At 46.6% G+C, this 15,283-nt stretch overlaps 1 protein-coding gene and 1 long non-coding RNA gene across 4 annotated transcripts in view; both read right to left on the bottom strand.

Moving 5' to 3' along the window:
- The window catches only part of LOC119354775 (RNA-binding protein 1-like), a 6,019-nt gene extending 2,763 nt beyond the window's left edge, over positions 1 to 3,256 (bottom strand). Inside the window, exons 1-2 of one of the 2 annotated variants that reach the window (XM_037621522.1) lie at positions 2,826 to 3,256; positions 1,654 to 2,515 (exon numbers count right to left, since the gene is read on the bottom strand). In XM_037621522.1, the coding sequence (XP_037477419.1) occupies positions 1,661 to 2,515; positions 2,826 to 3,089 (1,119 nt within the window). In that variant the 5' untranslated portion in view covers positions 3,090 to 3,256 and the 3' untranslated portion in view covers positions 1,654 to 1,660. The remainder of the gene's footprint in view (positions 1 to 1,653; positions 2,516 to 2,825) is intronic. The other variant, XM_037621521.1, reaches the window with a different exon arrangement.
- Positions 3,257 to 5,148: 1,892 nt separating this feature from the next.
- Positions 5,149 to 8,492, bottom strand: LOC119359426. Of its 2 annotated transcripts, none has more exons than XR_005172528.1 (3): positions 8,131 to 8,492; positions 6,882 to 6,956; positions 5,149 to 5,307 (listed from the first exon to the last, which is right to left on the bottom strand). It is a non-coding gene; the product is annotated as an uncharacterized LOC119359426 (long non-coding RNA). The 2 variants fall into 2 exon arrangements; XR_005172529.1 differs by having other exon boundaries at positions 5,149 to 5,294.
- Between the last annotated feature and the right edge of the window lie 6,791 nt (positions 8,493 to 15,283).

Below are 15,283 nucleotides of genomic sequence, written 5' to 3'. Positions count from 1 at the left end.
ATCTCTCCATCTAACAAATCCAATGTACTCCCTTCATTCCAATATACTTGTCGTGGTTTTAGTTCAAATTTGAACTAAAACCATGACAAGTATTTTGGTACGGAGGGAGTATAGATAAAAAATGATTACAAAATGGTTGATTTTATCATATGCCTTTATGCAAAGCAATCTCTAAAATCATACATTTATGCTGCATTTTACATGCAATGATTATTAGATAATTCAAATAAAGAGCATGAAATGCAATAAATAGTACTCCCTCCGTCTCACAAGAGGGCCTATAATTTTCAAAAGTCAAACAGTGCATAGCTTGACCAAGTTTATAGGGAAAACTATCGACACTTACAATACTAAATAGATATAATATGAAAATATGCTTCGTTATGTACCTAATGGCATCAATTTGATATCACAGTTCTGGATAGTTTTTCCTACAAACTTGTTCAAAATTTGCACCAATTGACTTCAGAAAAAATTTATAGGCCTTCTTTTAAGAGACGGAGGGAGTAGTGCCTAAATTTATTTTTATGGATGCCTGTTTTTACTTACAATGATATACCAAATAAGTAGACGAGGATAAATAAACAATTAAAAGGAAACATATCAAATACTCACTCCATTCCTAGAAAGGAGTGAAACTTTTTCTGCAAAGTCAAGACAGCTACGCGTTTAAAAGTTTTGGACCCTTTTGCCCCTGGTAGATCACACTCTAAGCAGTTATTAGTTATTAAGACACCACGAACATCAATATTCTTGCTAGCCGTGCTTGCAGGCTGCATTCATTAGCCATTCTGAGCAAGTTTTATTGCTCAGCCCATGCATGACCAATCAGAGGCAGCTAGCTCTACACAGGTTGGCACTGACCATTAGTAACAGCAAGAGAAGGTGAGCACTTAACAATGCACTTAAGGCCAGCAGCCCAGCGCATCTTTGAGGAGTAGAGTGTAGCGTGAAGAGGTATATTAGACGGATTAGTTGAAAAAATATAAGTGTGGCCTGCTTAGTAAGAATGCTAGGAGAAAAGTTTCCCGCCTTGTCTCTAGGAATGGAGGGAGTAACTTGGATTGAGAATTTTTCATGAGATAGACTAAAACATCATAATTGATCAGTGCAGGTTTTTCAAACATTCAAGTAGTTATATTAACTAGTAACTACCCATTATTCAAATTGAATAACTAACCAGCACTATTCATTGGAAAATGACTACATTTAACAGCTCCCTACATAATTTGGATTATTATTATGTGTTCCCAGATTCGTTTTACAAAAAAATAATGAATAAACATGATAGCCTATACAGATTCAAAGATCTCACACTAAAGGCCAGTCTTTTGGGCGGCTTAAAAAATAAGTTGCCTCTCTCCAGCTTAAAAAAAGCCGCCCTCTAAATTTGTTGAGACTTCTAAATTAGTTATCACATAACTAGTTTAGAAGCCCCAATGAATAAGAGAGTTGGCTTATCGAAAAAGCTGGGGAGGAGGCGGCTTATTTTTCAAGTTGCCAAAAGAACTGGCCCTAAGTTACAAACGACACTAACCAAATCAATGAGTAACTGCTGCAGTTCCACATAACAAGAATACATGTAATGTGCTGCATCAGAGTTAAGAGTAAAGATTAAAACCAGGCTGGCTAATAATAATACAAGTAACTTACCAGAACGTCATTGTGAACCTAGCTTCATGTATTCAAACTTTGTAGCAATGGTAGCAGTGCTGTCAAGTTCTTGTACATCCATAGAGTCTTGGTCATTCATGTAATCTCTGCCACCATTAACGCCATACTGAACAGAAGGCGCAGCACCCGCATAACCACTTCTGTATGCAAAACCATAGCCAGGATACATTGGGGGATATGGGCTATATACTGGACGCCTTGCCACCATGTTTGGAACATTTGCCATGACTGCATGGTTTGGATATGCATTTGCATAGGGATTGCCTCCCATACCAAAATAGAGGCCATGATAGTAGGGATGTGTGGGAACAGGTTGTGGCATATAGCCATTGTAGAAACCATGTCGGTTATTGTACGGTTGGTATGTCGAATCATCAAAGCCAACAGGACCCCTTCCGCCAAAGGTTCTTGAGCCACGACCTCGGCCATTATGGTAATACTGAGCATCCTTGGGGATAGCGATCTTTGCTTCCACCCTTGTCCCTTTCAAGTCATGAAAGCTTTGCCCCATCACCTTTCTCACAGCTTCCTCGGAATCAAAGGTGACAAAACCAAAACCCCTTGACCTGCTTGTCAGGCTGTCGTATATCACAACAACATCTGTTACAGTGCCAAACGCCTCAAAGTAAGCTCTGAACTCCTCCTCTGTGATGTTGTCACGCAAACCACCAATGAATACCTTCTTTGAAGCATAGCTCATACTGTCACTACTGGCCTCGGTACTGTCCCCAGCTTCTTGGTGACCCTGAACCGGACCCTGTTCCAGCTGATGCTGATGCTGATGCACAGGTTGCTCGCCCAAGTTCCGCAGAGGTCGAGCACGCGCCCTCTTAACGTCCACCTGCACGAAAAAAAACACAAAACTGAGTAACTAATGACTATCGCCACCCTAGTACAAAAAATCTCTAGGGACCAATTCAGATATTGCAAAAAAAAAATGTCGCACTCCTACATTGCACGGCAGTTTAACAAGGTGAGCCCGCGACAGTACAAGTAATAATCAATCAATTTGCCCAGCCATGAGAGCACGCGTTACCAGATCAAATAATGGCCTACCCAAGTTCGTAAATACTAGTGAGTATCCACAAACTAAAATCAACTTCCAACCTTTGTCTTGCACGCTCAAGAAGAAGGAGATCGAGGGAACTCACCAGTCGGCCGCAGATGAAGTGCTTGGGCCTCTCCCCATCGCCGAGCGCCTTGGCGGCCACTTCTTCGTCCTCGAACTCGACGAACCCGAACCCGCGGCCGTGGCCCGACTCCTTGTCCCGCATCACGACGATTGAGCGCACCGCACCGAAGCGGGCAAAGTGGCCCCGCAGCTCCGTCTCCTGCGCTGAGGACGGGATGCCACCCACGAACAGCTTGCGGCTCTCCCCCGCCGCCACGTCCCCGGCGTTCTCCGCCGCCGCCATCGCCGACGAAGAGGCTTGTGGTGAGCTAGGGTTCTGCGGGAGGGAGAGGAGGGGAGAAGAGATGGAGGTTGTGTGCGTGCGCGGCGGATTTGTGCGCGACCTGGGTTAAATTTGATTTGTTGCGCTGGGTTTTAGCTTCCGGGAGAGGGGTTAGTGTTGGACAGACGGCTGGGATGCGATCCAGGGGGGGTGGATCTGGGGGATTAGGGTGAGGTGGACTTGGACTGGTGGACTCGAGGAGTGCGTTTCGGTTTGGGTTTCGGGGCGATGGAGACGCGTCCGTTGACCATTGCGGGCTCCGTGTTGACTAGGGCGTTCGTGGACTGGTCTCCCTCCTCGCCACTCTTTTTTTTTAGGGGTACCTCGCTACTACTCATATTGGACTAGGTAAATGACAGTGGGTCCCACGCAAAGAAAGTGGTGGGCCCAGGACGACAAGTTTGGCAAACTCCCGTAGGAAAAAGGTTCGGCGAGACGGAAGTTTCTGGCTGGTGCGTCCCGCCCGGAAGAAAGAGTCTGGACTTCGAGAAACATTTTAGGACCTCTTTGAATTGAATTCTCAAAATGAAGGAATGAAAACACGTAAAAATAGAGTGTCATGTTCTCTTGTATCCAATTTGTTTGGCTCCATAATTCTTGTTGTGATTTTGGTTCAAAATAGAATTATGAGATGGAGTGCACGATTATAAAACTACAAAAAAATAATGGAAGAGTGTTTGATGAGGCAGTATTAATGGGGAATTGAAAAAGGAAAGAAAAAAATAGCTTGGCTAAGTTGGGATAAAATGCGTCTTCCAAAGTCTAAGGATGGTACGGGGTTTAAAGATATGCGGGCTTTTAATCAAGCCTTGTTAGCTAAACAGGCTTGGCGATTAATTGAAACTCCGGATAGTTTGTATGCTCATCTGCTTTGAGTGAAATATTACCCGAATGAGAATCTTCTGGACACGGTATTTTCAGGTAATTCTTTGGTTGTTTGGAAAGGTATTGAATATGGCCTTCAACTAGTGAAAAAAGGTTTTATTTGGAGAATCGGTAATGGGTCTATGGTGCGTATATGACGTGATCCTAGGATTCCAAGAGGTAATGATCTTAGACCAATTACTCCGAAAAGGAATTGTCACTTTAATCATATTTCGGACTTTCTGTTCAACATGGAGCATCCCCAACAACATTTTTGGGATGTAAATGTGCAGCAAATTCTGAGAATACGTACATTACCAACAAGCCAGGAAGATTTTATTGCCTGGTTTACGAAAAAGTCTGGACAGTTTACTGTTAAGAGCGCCTACAAACTTGCTACTAAAGAACATGACAATTCATTTGCAGGAGGGGCTTCAAGTATGTGTCCAGAGGGAGACCGATCCATATAGAATTATGTTTGGAAGGCGAAAGTTCCTCTTAAAATGTGTATCGCAGCTTGGAAGGCCGCGTCAGGTGCCTTTGCCACTGATCAAAACAAGTTATACCGACACATTTGGTACTACTGATTGTTGTCGGGTGTGCGGCAGAGAGAGGGAAGGTTCTTACCATGCCCTAGTTGCATGCCCTCAAGCACGACTTGTGTGGCAAAGGATGCGAGAGTTATGGTAAAGAGTGGCTAATGCATGTACTTGTGGCGTGTGATAATAAGGTTTGTGATATGGTCATTCTACTTATATGGAGAATTTGGCAACTTCACAATGATGTTGTGCATGGCAAGGAAGTGCCACCGGTTGATGATACTATGGAATTTTTGGATAGTTATTATAAGTCCCTTGATCTAGCCCGGAATTATAGTATGGAAAAAATATTAAAAGGGAATATGTTGGCACGTGTGATGCCCCCGATTCAATCGTACACTAATCATACACGCAAATGTGTACAATCAAGATCAGGGACTCACGGAAGATATCACAACACAACTCTAGACACAAATTAAAATAATACAAGCTTTATATTACAAGCCAGGGGCCTCGAGGGCTCGAATACATAAGCTCAAATACACAAGAGTCAGCGGAAGCAACAATATCTGAGTACATACATAAGTTAGATAAGTCTGCCTTAAGAAGGCTAGCACAAAAGCAACAACGATCGAAAAGGCAAGGCCTCCTGCCTGGGAGCCTCCTAACTACTTCAGGTCGTCAGCGGTCGTCACGTAGTAGTAGGCACCCTCGATGTAGTAGTAGTCGCCAGTGTTGTCGTCTGGCTCCTAGAATCCGTCATCTGGTTGCGACATCTAAAAAGAAAGGAAAAGGGGGAAAAGAAAGCAAAGCAACTATGAGTACTCATCCAAAGTACTCAGTAAGCAAGGAGCTACACTATATATGCAACATTATCAAAGGAAGGGTTGTATATGTGGATTGGGCTGCAGAAATGCCAAGATAGAGAAAAGGCCTAGTCCCATCGACGACTAGCATCTTCAGAGGTCTTGCAGCATTAGAAGAGTGCATATTAGCATAATGTAAAGTAGTTGTAGTGTCATCATCCTCACCCAGAGATCCTTTCTCGACTCCCTGCGAGAAAGCAATCCCATAGCCATACTATCCAGTTATCACCTCAAGGATACAGTTCTAGTTGTATCGATCGGGATACAACTCCGAGTGTCCATTACCGTAGGACAGGCTATCGATAGATGTTTTCTTCCCTGCAGGGATGCACCAACTTACCCACCATGCTCGATTAACTCTGGCCGGACACACTTTCCTAGGTCATACCCGACCTCGGCCAAACGATACGCCACAACCCGACCTAGGCTTAATAGAGAGGTCAGCACGCCGGACTAAACCTATGCCCCTAGGGGTCTTGGGCCATCGCCCTGGGAACTCCTGCATGTTGTGTGGGCGGCCGGTGAGCAGACCTAGCCTCCCTTATACAATGCGAGGTGTTCCAGTCCAACCCGGCGCGCGCCGCTCAGTCGCATGACGTCTATTAAGCTTCGGCTGATGCATACGATGCAGAACGCCCATAATATGCACACGTGATGGTTAGTGCTATCAGGCCAGAGGCCCCTCAGATCAAATATCCAAATCATAGTGGATTAGGAACGCGCAGTAATGAACAGAGACCCATGATCGATGTGACCCCGTCGCCCCGTCTCGAGGACTCGCGACAAGGGCTAAGAATACCCGGCCACGCCTCGTAAGTATCTCGCGGGCACCTTCCAAGTCAACCTGACTCCACATCACTCGCAATTAAGTCGCGCGGGTACCCCTCGGGGTCGACCCGTCTTTGGTAATATGGTTTAGTGTAAAGTCATAGTAACCATAGTAACCGTGTGTCTAACAGTAAGGGGGAAACCTGAGGAATCAACCTCGATGGATTCCCACTCGATGTAACCATCAAGGTGGACTTGGAGGAATCACCCTCGTTGGTCCACACTTGAGGAGTTGCACGACATAGTCATTATCGGGAGTGATCAAGGAGGAATCACCCTCGATGACCACGACCGAATAGCTACACTACAGGGTTAACATCAGAAGTGCTGATGAGGTATCACTCTCGGCACTCGATGGTAACTCTACAGAGTCGTACAACTAAGGGGGGTGATGTGCGGTGTCGGGGCCTGGACGTCAATAGCGTTGATCGAGTCATCGAACATAAAGCAGGGGCAACTGGGACAAGGTGGGGGTCACTGATGGATCTCTAACCAGCCTATACTAAGCAGTTTAGAGTAAGCAAGTAAGATATGAAAGCAGGTAGCAAAAGCAGGCTATGCATCAGAATAGGAGCAAACAATAACAGTAGCAGAATCTAATGCAAGCATAAGAGAATAGAATGGGCGATATCGGAATGATCAAAGGGGGTGCTTACCTGGAAGCTTTGCAGACAGATACGAATTCTCGACGGCGAAGTAGTCGATCACTGGTTCAACCGCGGTCTCAGGGTCTACCAAAAAGAAGTATCGAAGGGGAAACACAATAAATAACAGAGCAATCAAAGCAACATAAAGCATAACATGGCAATACGCGGTGCTAGGGGTGGCCTAATCCAGGGCTACGCGTTACAGACGGAACGGGAAAACATCCGGACGGGTTTTCCTGACGTTTGGCTTAATCCGGACAGATGGAAGAGAGGGTACGAATCCATATTCAGCATGCTAGGGGCATGTGACAGATGAACGGACCGTGTATTCGGATTCGTCACGTTTTTCTCAGAAACTTTCATGTACAAAGTATTTTCATCCGAGTTACGTTTTGTTTACTATGATTTTTCAAAGTTTAAAAGATTTTCTAATTTTCTGGATTTATTTCATTTTATTTTTAATATATATATTTACAAAAAAGCAACTAAATACTAGGTGCACCCAGTGTAGTGCACACACAGGTGCACCAGAGGCTGGCCGGTGGGCCCCTGTTGGCCTGGGCGAACTGCCTAGTCAGCAGGTCAACTGGGACAGTTGACCTGTCAACTAGGACTGTGGGGCCCGCTGTCAGCGGCACTGTGGGGGGCTCGCCCCGCCACGTCAGCGTGGCGCACGGGCGTGGAGGCCGACGGCCAAAGGCCCGTGTGGGAGGCGACCGGGGGCCCGTGCGGCCGGCGGCCTGAGGGTCGTGCGTGGGGGGAGGGGCGGTGGCCGGAGGACGGTGCGGGGGGTGGACGCGGTGCAGGGAGCAGGTGGCGAGCGAAAGCAGTTGGCCGAGCAGCGGCGTGCTTCGGCCAAGGCGGCCGTGGGCAGGGACGAGGGGAGCCGGGCGCGCGCTCGGGCGACAGGAGGCGCGGGCAGCGTGGGCGGCCATGGGCTCGCCCAGGAGAAGCGGTTGGGCGGAGACGGGGCGGTCAGGCGTGCGGGCAGGAGGAGGGTCGCGGTCCAGGGGCCCGGCCGGGCACGCGGACGCCGTGGGATGGCTGAGCCGTGCGTGACGCAGAAGCAGCAGCACGCCCGCGGGAGGGAGGCAAGGTGCGGGGACCGTGACACGGGGCGCGCGAGCTCGCGCGCAGCGTGCAGCAACCGGCGCGGACGCGACGAGCACGGGGCCTGGGCACGGGCAAGGTGAATGGAGATGAACAGGATAAGGAGGGGTTCGACAGAGGAGAGAGTGGGGAGCGGAGGGAGCCTCACAGCGGGGTGACGAGTAGCTCGGGGAAGCCGGACAGGGCCGGGGTGGAGTGGATCGACAACGACGAGCTCCCCGGCACCGAGGCCAAAGACGGCTCGATCCACGTGCTATAGGGGCGCCCAGCTCCAATCTGTGGTCGTAGACGGCATGGAGGATGACGGCGAAGCAGGCGGACAAGGTTCTAGGGTGTGGGTACGATGGAGAGCGTGGGCGACGAACGCTAAGGCGACGACGGCTCAGTTGCTTGCGGGAGGAGAAGAAGCAGCACGAGGGGACAGAATGGAGCTAGGGTTTCGCTGTGTGGGAGGGAGAAACAGCTAGGATGACCTTATCCACCTCGGAGGCGTGGTGGATGGACGACGTGTGTCCATCCACAGCCATGAACGAGCTCGGGTCGTCCACGCCGCCCCTGATGAACAGGGGAAGACGACGTGGAGTTTAGGTGGGTTGGGCCTTACACTGAGGCCACTAGGCCAAGTAGCGCAGTGAGTCCCCTTTTTTATCCCCTTTTTTGGTTTGCATTTTAAACTCGATAGCAAATCATTTTTTTGCTCATGGGATTTGGCAAATAAAACAAAGGCAATATTCTAGAGAGGCTCGCAAAGTTTAGGGACATTTGGAAAACTTTAAACATTTTTTGGAAATGAAAAGGGTCATGTAATTTGCTATTGGTGCACTAAAAAATTCCCAGGGGTATTTTGGGAATCCAAAAGAGGTTGGCTTCTACACGATAAATACCTAGGGATTATTTGCAAAATTGTGAAATATTTTGTTTGCACTTTTGAAAATGAAAATATTTGACTTGTATTTCAAAGTGAATTTCGAATTTGATTTTTGACAAGTGGCAATTTGCAAAGTAATTATGATGACATGACCACCATTAGGGGGGAGATCACTATAGCATGATTCTCGGGGTGTTACAAATCTTCTCCACTACAAGAAATCTCGTCCCGAGATTTAAGAGGTGGTGTAAGGGGGAAAGATTTGGTTGCTAATTTCTAACGGATCTTCTCGTTCTTGGTTGCTCTTCTCAAAAAAGTTGATCCATTTCGTTGGTGTCTTCATTTCTGTGCTTCAGGTCATCATGATGAAGTCGTCATCCTTTCTTCGAAGCCTTCATCGTACTTACAAAAAGGATAAGGGGACTTTGAAAGAACGGACCTTTACAAGGTCGATTATCTGGAAGATAACTCAGGGAATGTGGCAGAAAGTATCTCTCGAATTGAAACTTAAGAAAAACCTCGAGAGCAAAGTAAGAAGGTACAATAAGAAGTTTCAAGAGGGTAGGCAATCATTTAATGCCTAACCTAGAGTGTGAATGGGGTTCAGAGCAACGAAAATAAATATTGCGTTTGATACTAGAGTAGATCATCCCTAGGAAGGTGGCTCGTGATTAACATATGAAGCCAAGTGTGAGGAATAACTTTGGAAACAGGGGTGTACAGCAGAGTCAGGTTTCGATCCTATGGAACTGTGAGTTATGGGCCCACCATGTGTATTAAAAGTATAAAGGACACAAACATCTTGCACGGTCACGGAAGCAAGGCAGGTCAGAGGATAGCATGTCAGTTATGTTGGCAACAACGTTGGTACCAAGGGCGAGGGACGAAGAGAACCATTTTCCTGCTCGTTGAATGAGGCGGACCAATAGGCAAAGTTCTCGCCCATCAGTGGTTACCAGAATGTCATCAACAAAAGTAACAGGGTTTTACTGACAAAGTTGTACACCGAGGTATTTACATAAGCAGAGAAATATTATTGCCTATATCATATAGATCACAAGAAAAGTTAAACAAAACAACGGAAAGGAAAATGTGATTTCCAGATTAAGCAGACCAATGGAAAGGAAATTTTGCTTATGCACAACTATTAGGAGTATATCTTTCCCAATGAAAGGAAGAGCATGATAAACATGACAGGACTCCAAGTATGTAACCATTTAGACAAAGGGGCAAGGAATTTATGATGTTTACCCATACAATGGTGTTTGGAATTGATCATTTTTTTTGCATTGCGCTTCCAATGTTCTTGTTGATGATCGGAGTACAACAGACATGCTTCGGGATAGCATCGGCATGGTCATCAGGTAACGATCAGACTTTGGATACATAAAGGGTCCATCAGGTACAACTTATAAAGTAAGTCATAAAAATTCAGCAAGGAAAAGATGAGAATGTGGCCGATGGGCTCAGCAGCAATCCATCGACATGTCAAAAAGGATGTATTTCCAAAATTTATATGAACACGTTTGTGTTGGAGGGAAGGCAATAATATTGTCGATGATAACACAAATCATCGAGGGGCAAGGATGGTATTTCTCATCATGAATTCGATTAATATCCTAGAAGAGCTCAGAATGTTGATTATGATCATGACACATTTGTCGAGAGATTTCATGAAGATGTAATCGAACAACGATTGCATCAAGTAAAAGGAATGATGAAGCAAAAGGTTATTGGAACCACAAATACGACACAAACTCGAAATCAAGCTTGTTGTTCAAGGCGAAATGATATGACAAGGAAGATCGACGTAAGCTTAGATCACTGCCAAAAATTGTGCTCCATGAAGGACCAAGTGGCACAGTTAAATTTTTACCATGATAGGAATGACTTGAAGGATTATTAAACTCGTAAGCGACGAAAATTACTTAGAGTTATTGAATCAAGGTGTGGAATCGATTCACTTATCGGTGTTCTCGAGTGACTAATAACTCAGAACCTGGGGAAATCTGAAACCGGTGAGAAGCAATACTATATGAAGACTCATAGGAAGCAACACGGTTATTTGTTATTCTCAAGATACTAGAGGGTAAAACTCGAAGGAGGACCAAAATAGAGGTTGTGGAGATGCATTGATCTACGGAAGACAAGTGCTTTAACTTGTGCGAGAAATGGGATCAAAGAAGGACAATATGGTCGGAACCGCAATTGCAAAAACCAAATCCCAGATATAATATGAACTTATACCAAGGGGACGATTAATTTTTAAGAGAAGCTTCCATGATAAGATCTACATTGTGTCGTGTCTATGGGCATGAACGCAAAGTTCAAGGCCGACTCCCACTTCTTCAATGCATAACCTCACATTCACTTCTCGCTTTGATGAAGTTGTAGTGTTGAAATTATATCTAGCAAAACACCAGAATAGTATGACTCGTGAAAACTCTCGGGTTCACATGGATTAGGGAAGGCATATGTTCAACCCATCGGGGCATCTTAGGAACATACACCACAAACTTCAGGGGTAAATAACTCGAGCTCGGAAGTAGAGCATGGTTGTCAAAGCAGAGGATACAATTTACCGAAGACATTATGTATCCAAGGAAAGGTTCACAAGGTTATTGAATATGAAGGACGTTGTCGGATAAAATCCAACAAAGGATCTGGTGGTCCACAAGAGATCTGTTGTGAGCATCTGTACTCAACCAAAAGAAGAAATAATGCAAGGAGATTATGTTATATAATGACTAATTCAAAGCTCAATTGCAAAGGATTTATGATTTCCAAATCAAGGGATCAGAAGCAAACGCTCTGACTAAGGATGGATAATTTGAATAGACTTAGGGGTACAATCGACGACAACTTGATTGGTCGAGAACCAGCTCCTGTTCAAAATGACGCCTGAGCCAGAAGGATGAATTCTAGGATTCGACTTAGGATTGCAAGCATCTGCAACATATTGAATCAATGGACTCAAAATGATAGTGACATAGGATGCTAATAAGATTACTTGACTTATGGGATTAACCATAATGCAAGCAAGCAAAAATTTCAAGAGCAATAGGCCGCTGAGGATTTTCGGAAGATCGAATGGTATTTTGAAGACTTTTGTGAAACACATGAACAACTGAGGATGAATGAATCCCCGATAATTGTGAGGAATTATTCGTGCATGTATTCATGCGGAAAAGGAGCTGCAACGCAGCAGGCACAATGGATTCTCGGAATATCCGAAAGTATTACAGGGTATCTTGTAATAACAAGAGCAATTGGAAATGAAGGTATGGACGGCAAGTGTATGTAGCTATCCATAGGGATTTATCGATGGTAGGGAATTGCAAAGGCGGTGGGCACAAGGGGCTCGGAAAACATCGAAGAGTATTTTCAGAATCTTCTGGTGAATCAGGTGATCATCTGTATCGAGTGGCTCTTCGGGAGAAGTAGTTACGAGAACCTAGAGTTAGAGTTAGTAAAATATTTTAACCCAAATAGAAGAGAGATCATAATATTAGAGTATAGACGAGGACTAAAAGATCCTAATACCACCCAATGGCGACATGGGCCCGTAAGACACACAACCATGTTAGTAAAAGTTTTGTAGTGACTAGACTTGACTTCGGCCAAGGAGTTTGAAAGGGGGATTCCTACAGGCAGTCGGCTCTGATACCAACTTGTAACGCCCCCGATTCAATCATACACTAATCATACACAAATGTGTATGATCAAGATCAGGGACTCACGAGAAGATATCACAACACAACTCTAGACACAAATTAAGATAATACAAGCTTTATATTACAAGCCAGGGGCCTCGAGGGCTCGAATACATAAGCTCGAATACACAAGTGTCAGCGGAAGCAACAATATCTGAGTACAGACATAAGTCAGACAAGTCTGCCTTAAGAAGGCTAGCACAAAGCAACAACGATCGAAAAGGCAAGGCCTCCTTCCTGGGAGCCTCCTAACTATTCCAGGTCATCAGCGGCCGTCACATAGTAGTAGGAACCCTCGGGGTAGTAGTAGTCATCACTGCTGTCGTCTAGCTCCTACAATCCGTCATCTGGTTGCGACATCCGGAAAGAAAGGAAAAGGGGGAAAGAAAGCAAAGCAACTGTGAGTATTCATCCAAAGTACTCAGCAAGCAAGGAGCTACACTACATATGCAACATTATCAAAGGAAGGGTTGTATATGTGGATTGGGCTGCAGAAATGCCAGAATAGAGAAAAGGCCTAGTCCTATCGACGACTAGCATCTTCAGCATCTTCAGAGGTCTTGCAGCATTAGAAGAGTGCAGATTAGCATAATGTAAAGTAGTAGTAGTGTCGTCATCCTCGCCCAGAGATCCTTTCTCGACTCCCTGCAAGAAAGCAATCCCAGAGCCATACTATCCAGTTATCACCTCAAGTATCCAGTTCTAGTTGTATCGATCGGGATACAACTCCGAGTGTCCATTACCATAGGACAGGCTATCGATAGATGTTTTCTTCCCTGTAGGGGTGCACCAACTTACCCACCACAACCGATTAACTCCGCCCGGACACACTTCCCTGGATCATGCCCGGCGTCGGCCAAATGATACGCCGCAACCCGTCCTAGGCTTAATAGAGAGGTCAGCACACCGGACTAAACCTATGCCCCTACCAGGGGTCTTGGGCCATCACCCCGGGAACTCCTGCATGTTGCGTGGGTGGCCGATGAGCAGACCTAGCCTCCCTTATACAAGGCGAGGTGTTCCAGTCCAACCCGACGCACGCCGCTCAGTCGCATGACGTCTATTAAGCTTCGGCTGATGCATATGACGCAGAATGCCCATACTATGCCCACGTGATGGTTAGTGCTATCTGGCCAAAGGCCCCTCGGATCATATATCCAAATCATAGTGGATTAGGACCGCGCGGTAACGAGCAAAGACCCACGATTGATGTGACCCCGTCGCCCCATCTCGAGGACTCGCGACAAGGGCTAAGAATGCTCGGCCACGCCTCGTAAGTATCTCGCGGGCACCTTCCAGGTCAACCCGACTCCACATCGCTCGCAATTAAGCTCGCGCGGGTACCCCTCGGGGCCGACCCGTCTTTGGTAATATGGTTCAGTGTAAAGTCATAGTAACCATAGTAACCGTGTGTCTAACACCAATGGGGAAACCTGAGGAATCACCCTTGATGGATTCCCACTCGATGTAACCATCAAGGTGGACTTGGAGGAATCACCCTCGTTGGTCCACACTTGAGGAGTTGCACGACATAGTCATTATGGGAGTGGTCAAGGAGGAATCACCCTCGATGACCATGACCGAATAGCTACACTACAGGGTTAACATCAGAAGTGCTGATGAGGTATCACCCTCGGCACTCGATGGTAACTCTATAGAGTCCTACAACTAAGGGGGGTGATGCGTGGTGTCGGGGCCTGGACGTCGATCACGTTGATCGAGTCATCGAACATAAAGCAGGTGCAACTGGGACAAGGTGGGGGTCACTGATGGATCTCTAACCAGCCTATACTAAGCAGTCTAGAGTTGGCAGGTAAGGTATGAAAGCAGGTAGCAAAAGCAGGCTATGCATCAGAATAGGAGCAAACAATAATAGTAGCAAAATCTAATGCAAGCATAAGAGAATAGAATGGGCGATATCGGAATGATCAATGGGGGGGGGCTTGCCTAGAAGCTCTGCAGACAGATACGGATCCTCGACGGCGAAGTAGTCGATCACTGGTTCAACCACGGTCCCGGGGTCTACCAGAAAGAAGTATCGGAGGGGAAACCCAATAAATAACAGAGCAATCAAAGCAACACAAAGCATAACATGGCAATACGCGGTGCTAGGGGTGACCTAATGCAGGGCTACACATTACAGACGTAACGGGAAAACATCCGGACGGGTTTTCCCGATGCTTGGCTTAATCCACACAGATGGAAGAGAGGGGACGGATCCATGTTCAGCATGCTAGGGGCATGTGACTAAACCCGGGCATGGGCAGCCCGGCCCGACGACCCGGCCCGAGCCCGGCCCGAAAACCCCGGGCCGGGCCGGGCCGGGCTTGACATTCGGGCTGGGCTCGGGCCTAGTTTTGCAGCCCGGAAGATAGTTCGGGCCGGGCTCGGGCTTGATTTTTTATGTATTTTGGGCCGGGCTTTCGGGCTTCGGGCCGGGCTTGCACGTGCGTACACTAAAAAACAGCGTTCGGGCCGGGCTTTCGGGCTTCGGGCTTGACTTCGGGTCGGGCTCGGGCTTGAAAACAGGGAGTATTTCGGGCTTCGGACCGGGCTCGGGCTTGGGAAATGAAGGTCGGGCTTTTATAAGCCCGGCCCGAAACCCGGCCCGGCCCGACGTTTGCCCGGGTTTACATGTGACAGATGAATGGACCGTGTATTCGGATTCATCACGTTTTTCTGTGAAACTTTCATGTACAAAGTATTTTCATCCGAGTTAT

The sequence above is a fragment of the Triticum dicoccoides genome, chromosome 2A, assembly GCF_002162155.2.
Source record: "Triticum dicoccoides isolate Atlit2015 ecotype Zavitan chromosome 2A, WEW_v2.0, whole genome shotgun sequence".
In the NCBI taxonomy this organism is placed as follows: Eukaryota; Viridiplantae; Streptophyta; class Magnoliopsida; order Poales; family Poaceae; genus Triticum; species Triticum dicoccoides.
This window is presented reverse-complemented; position numbering and strand designations above follow the sequence as displayed.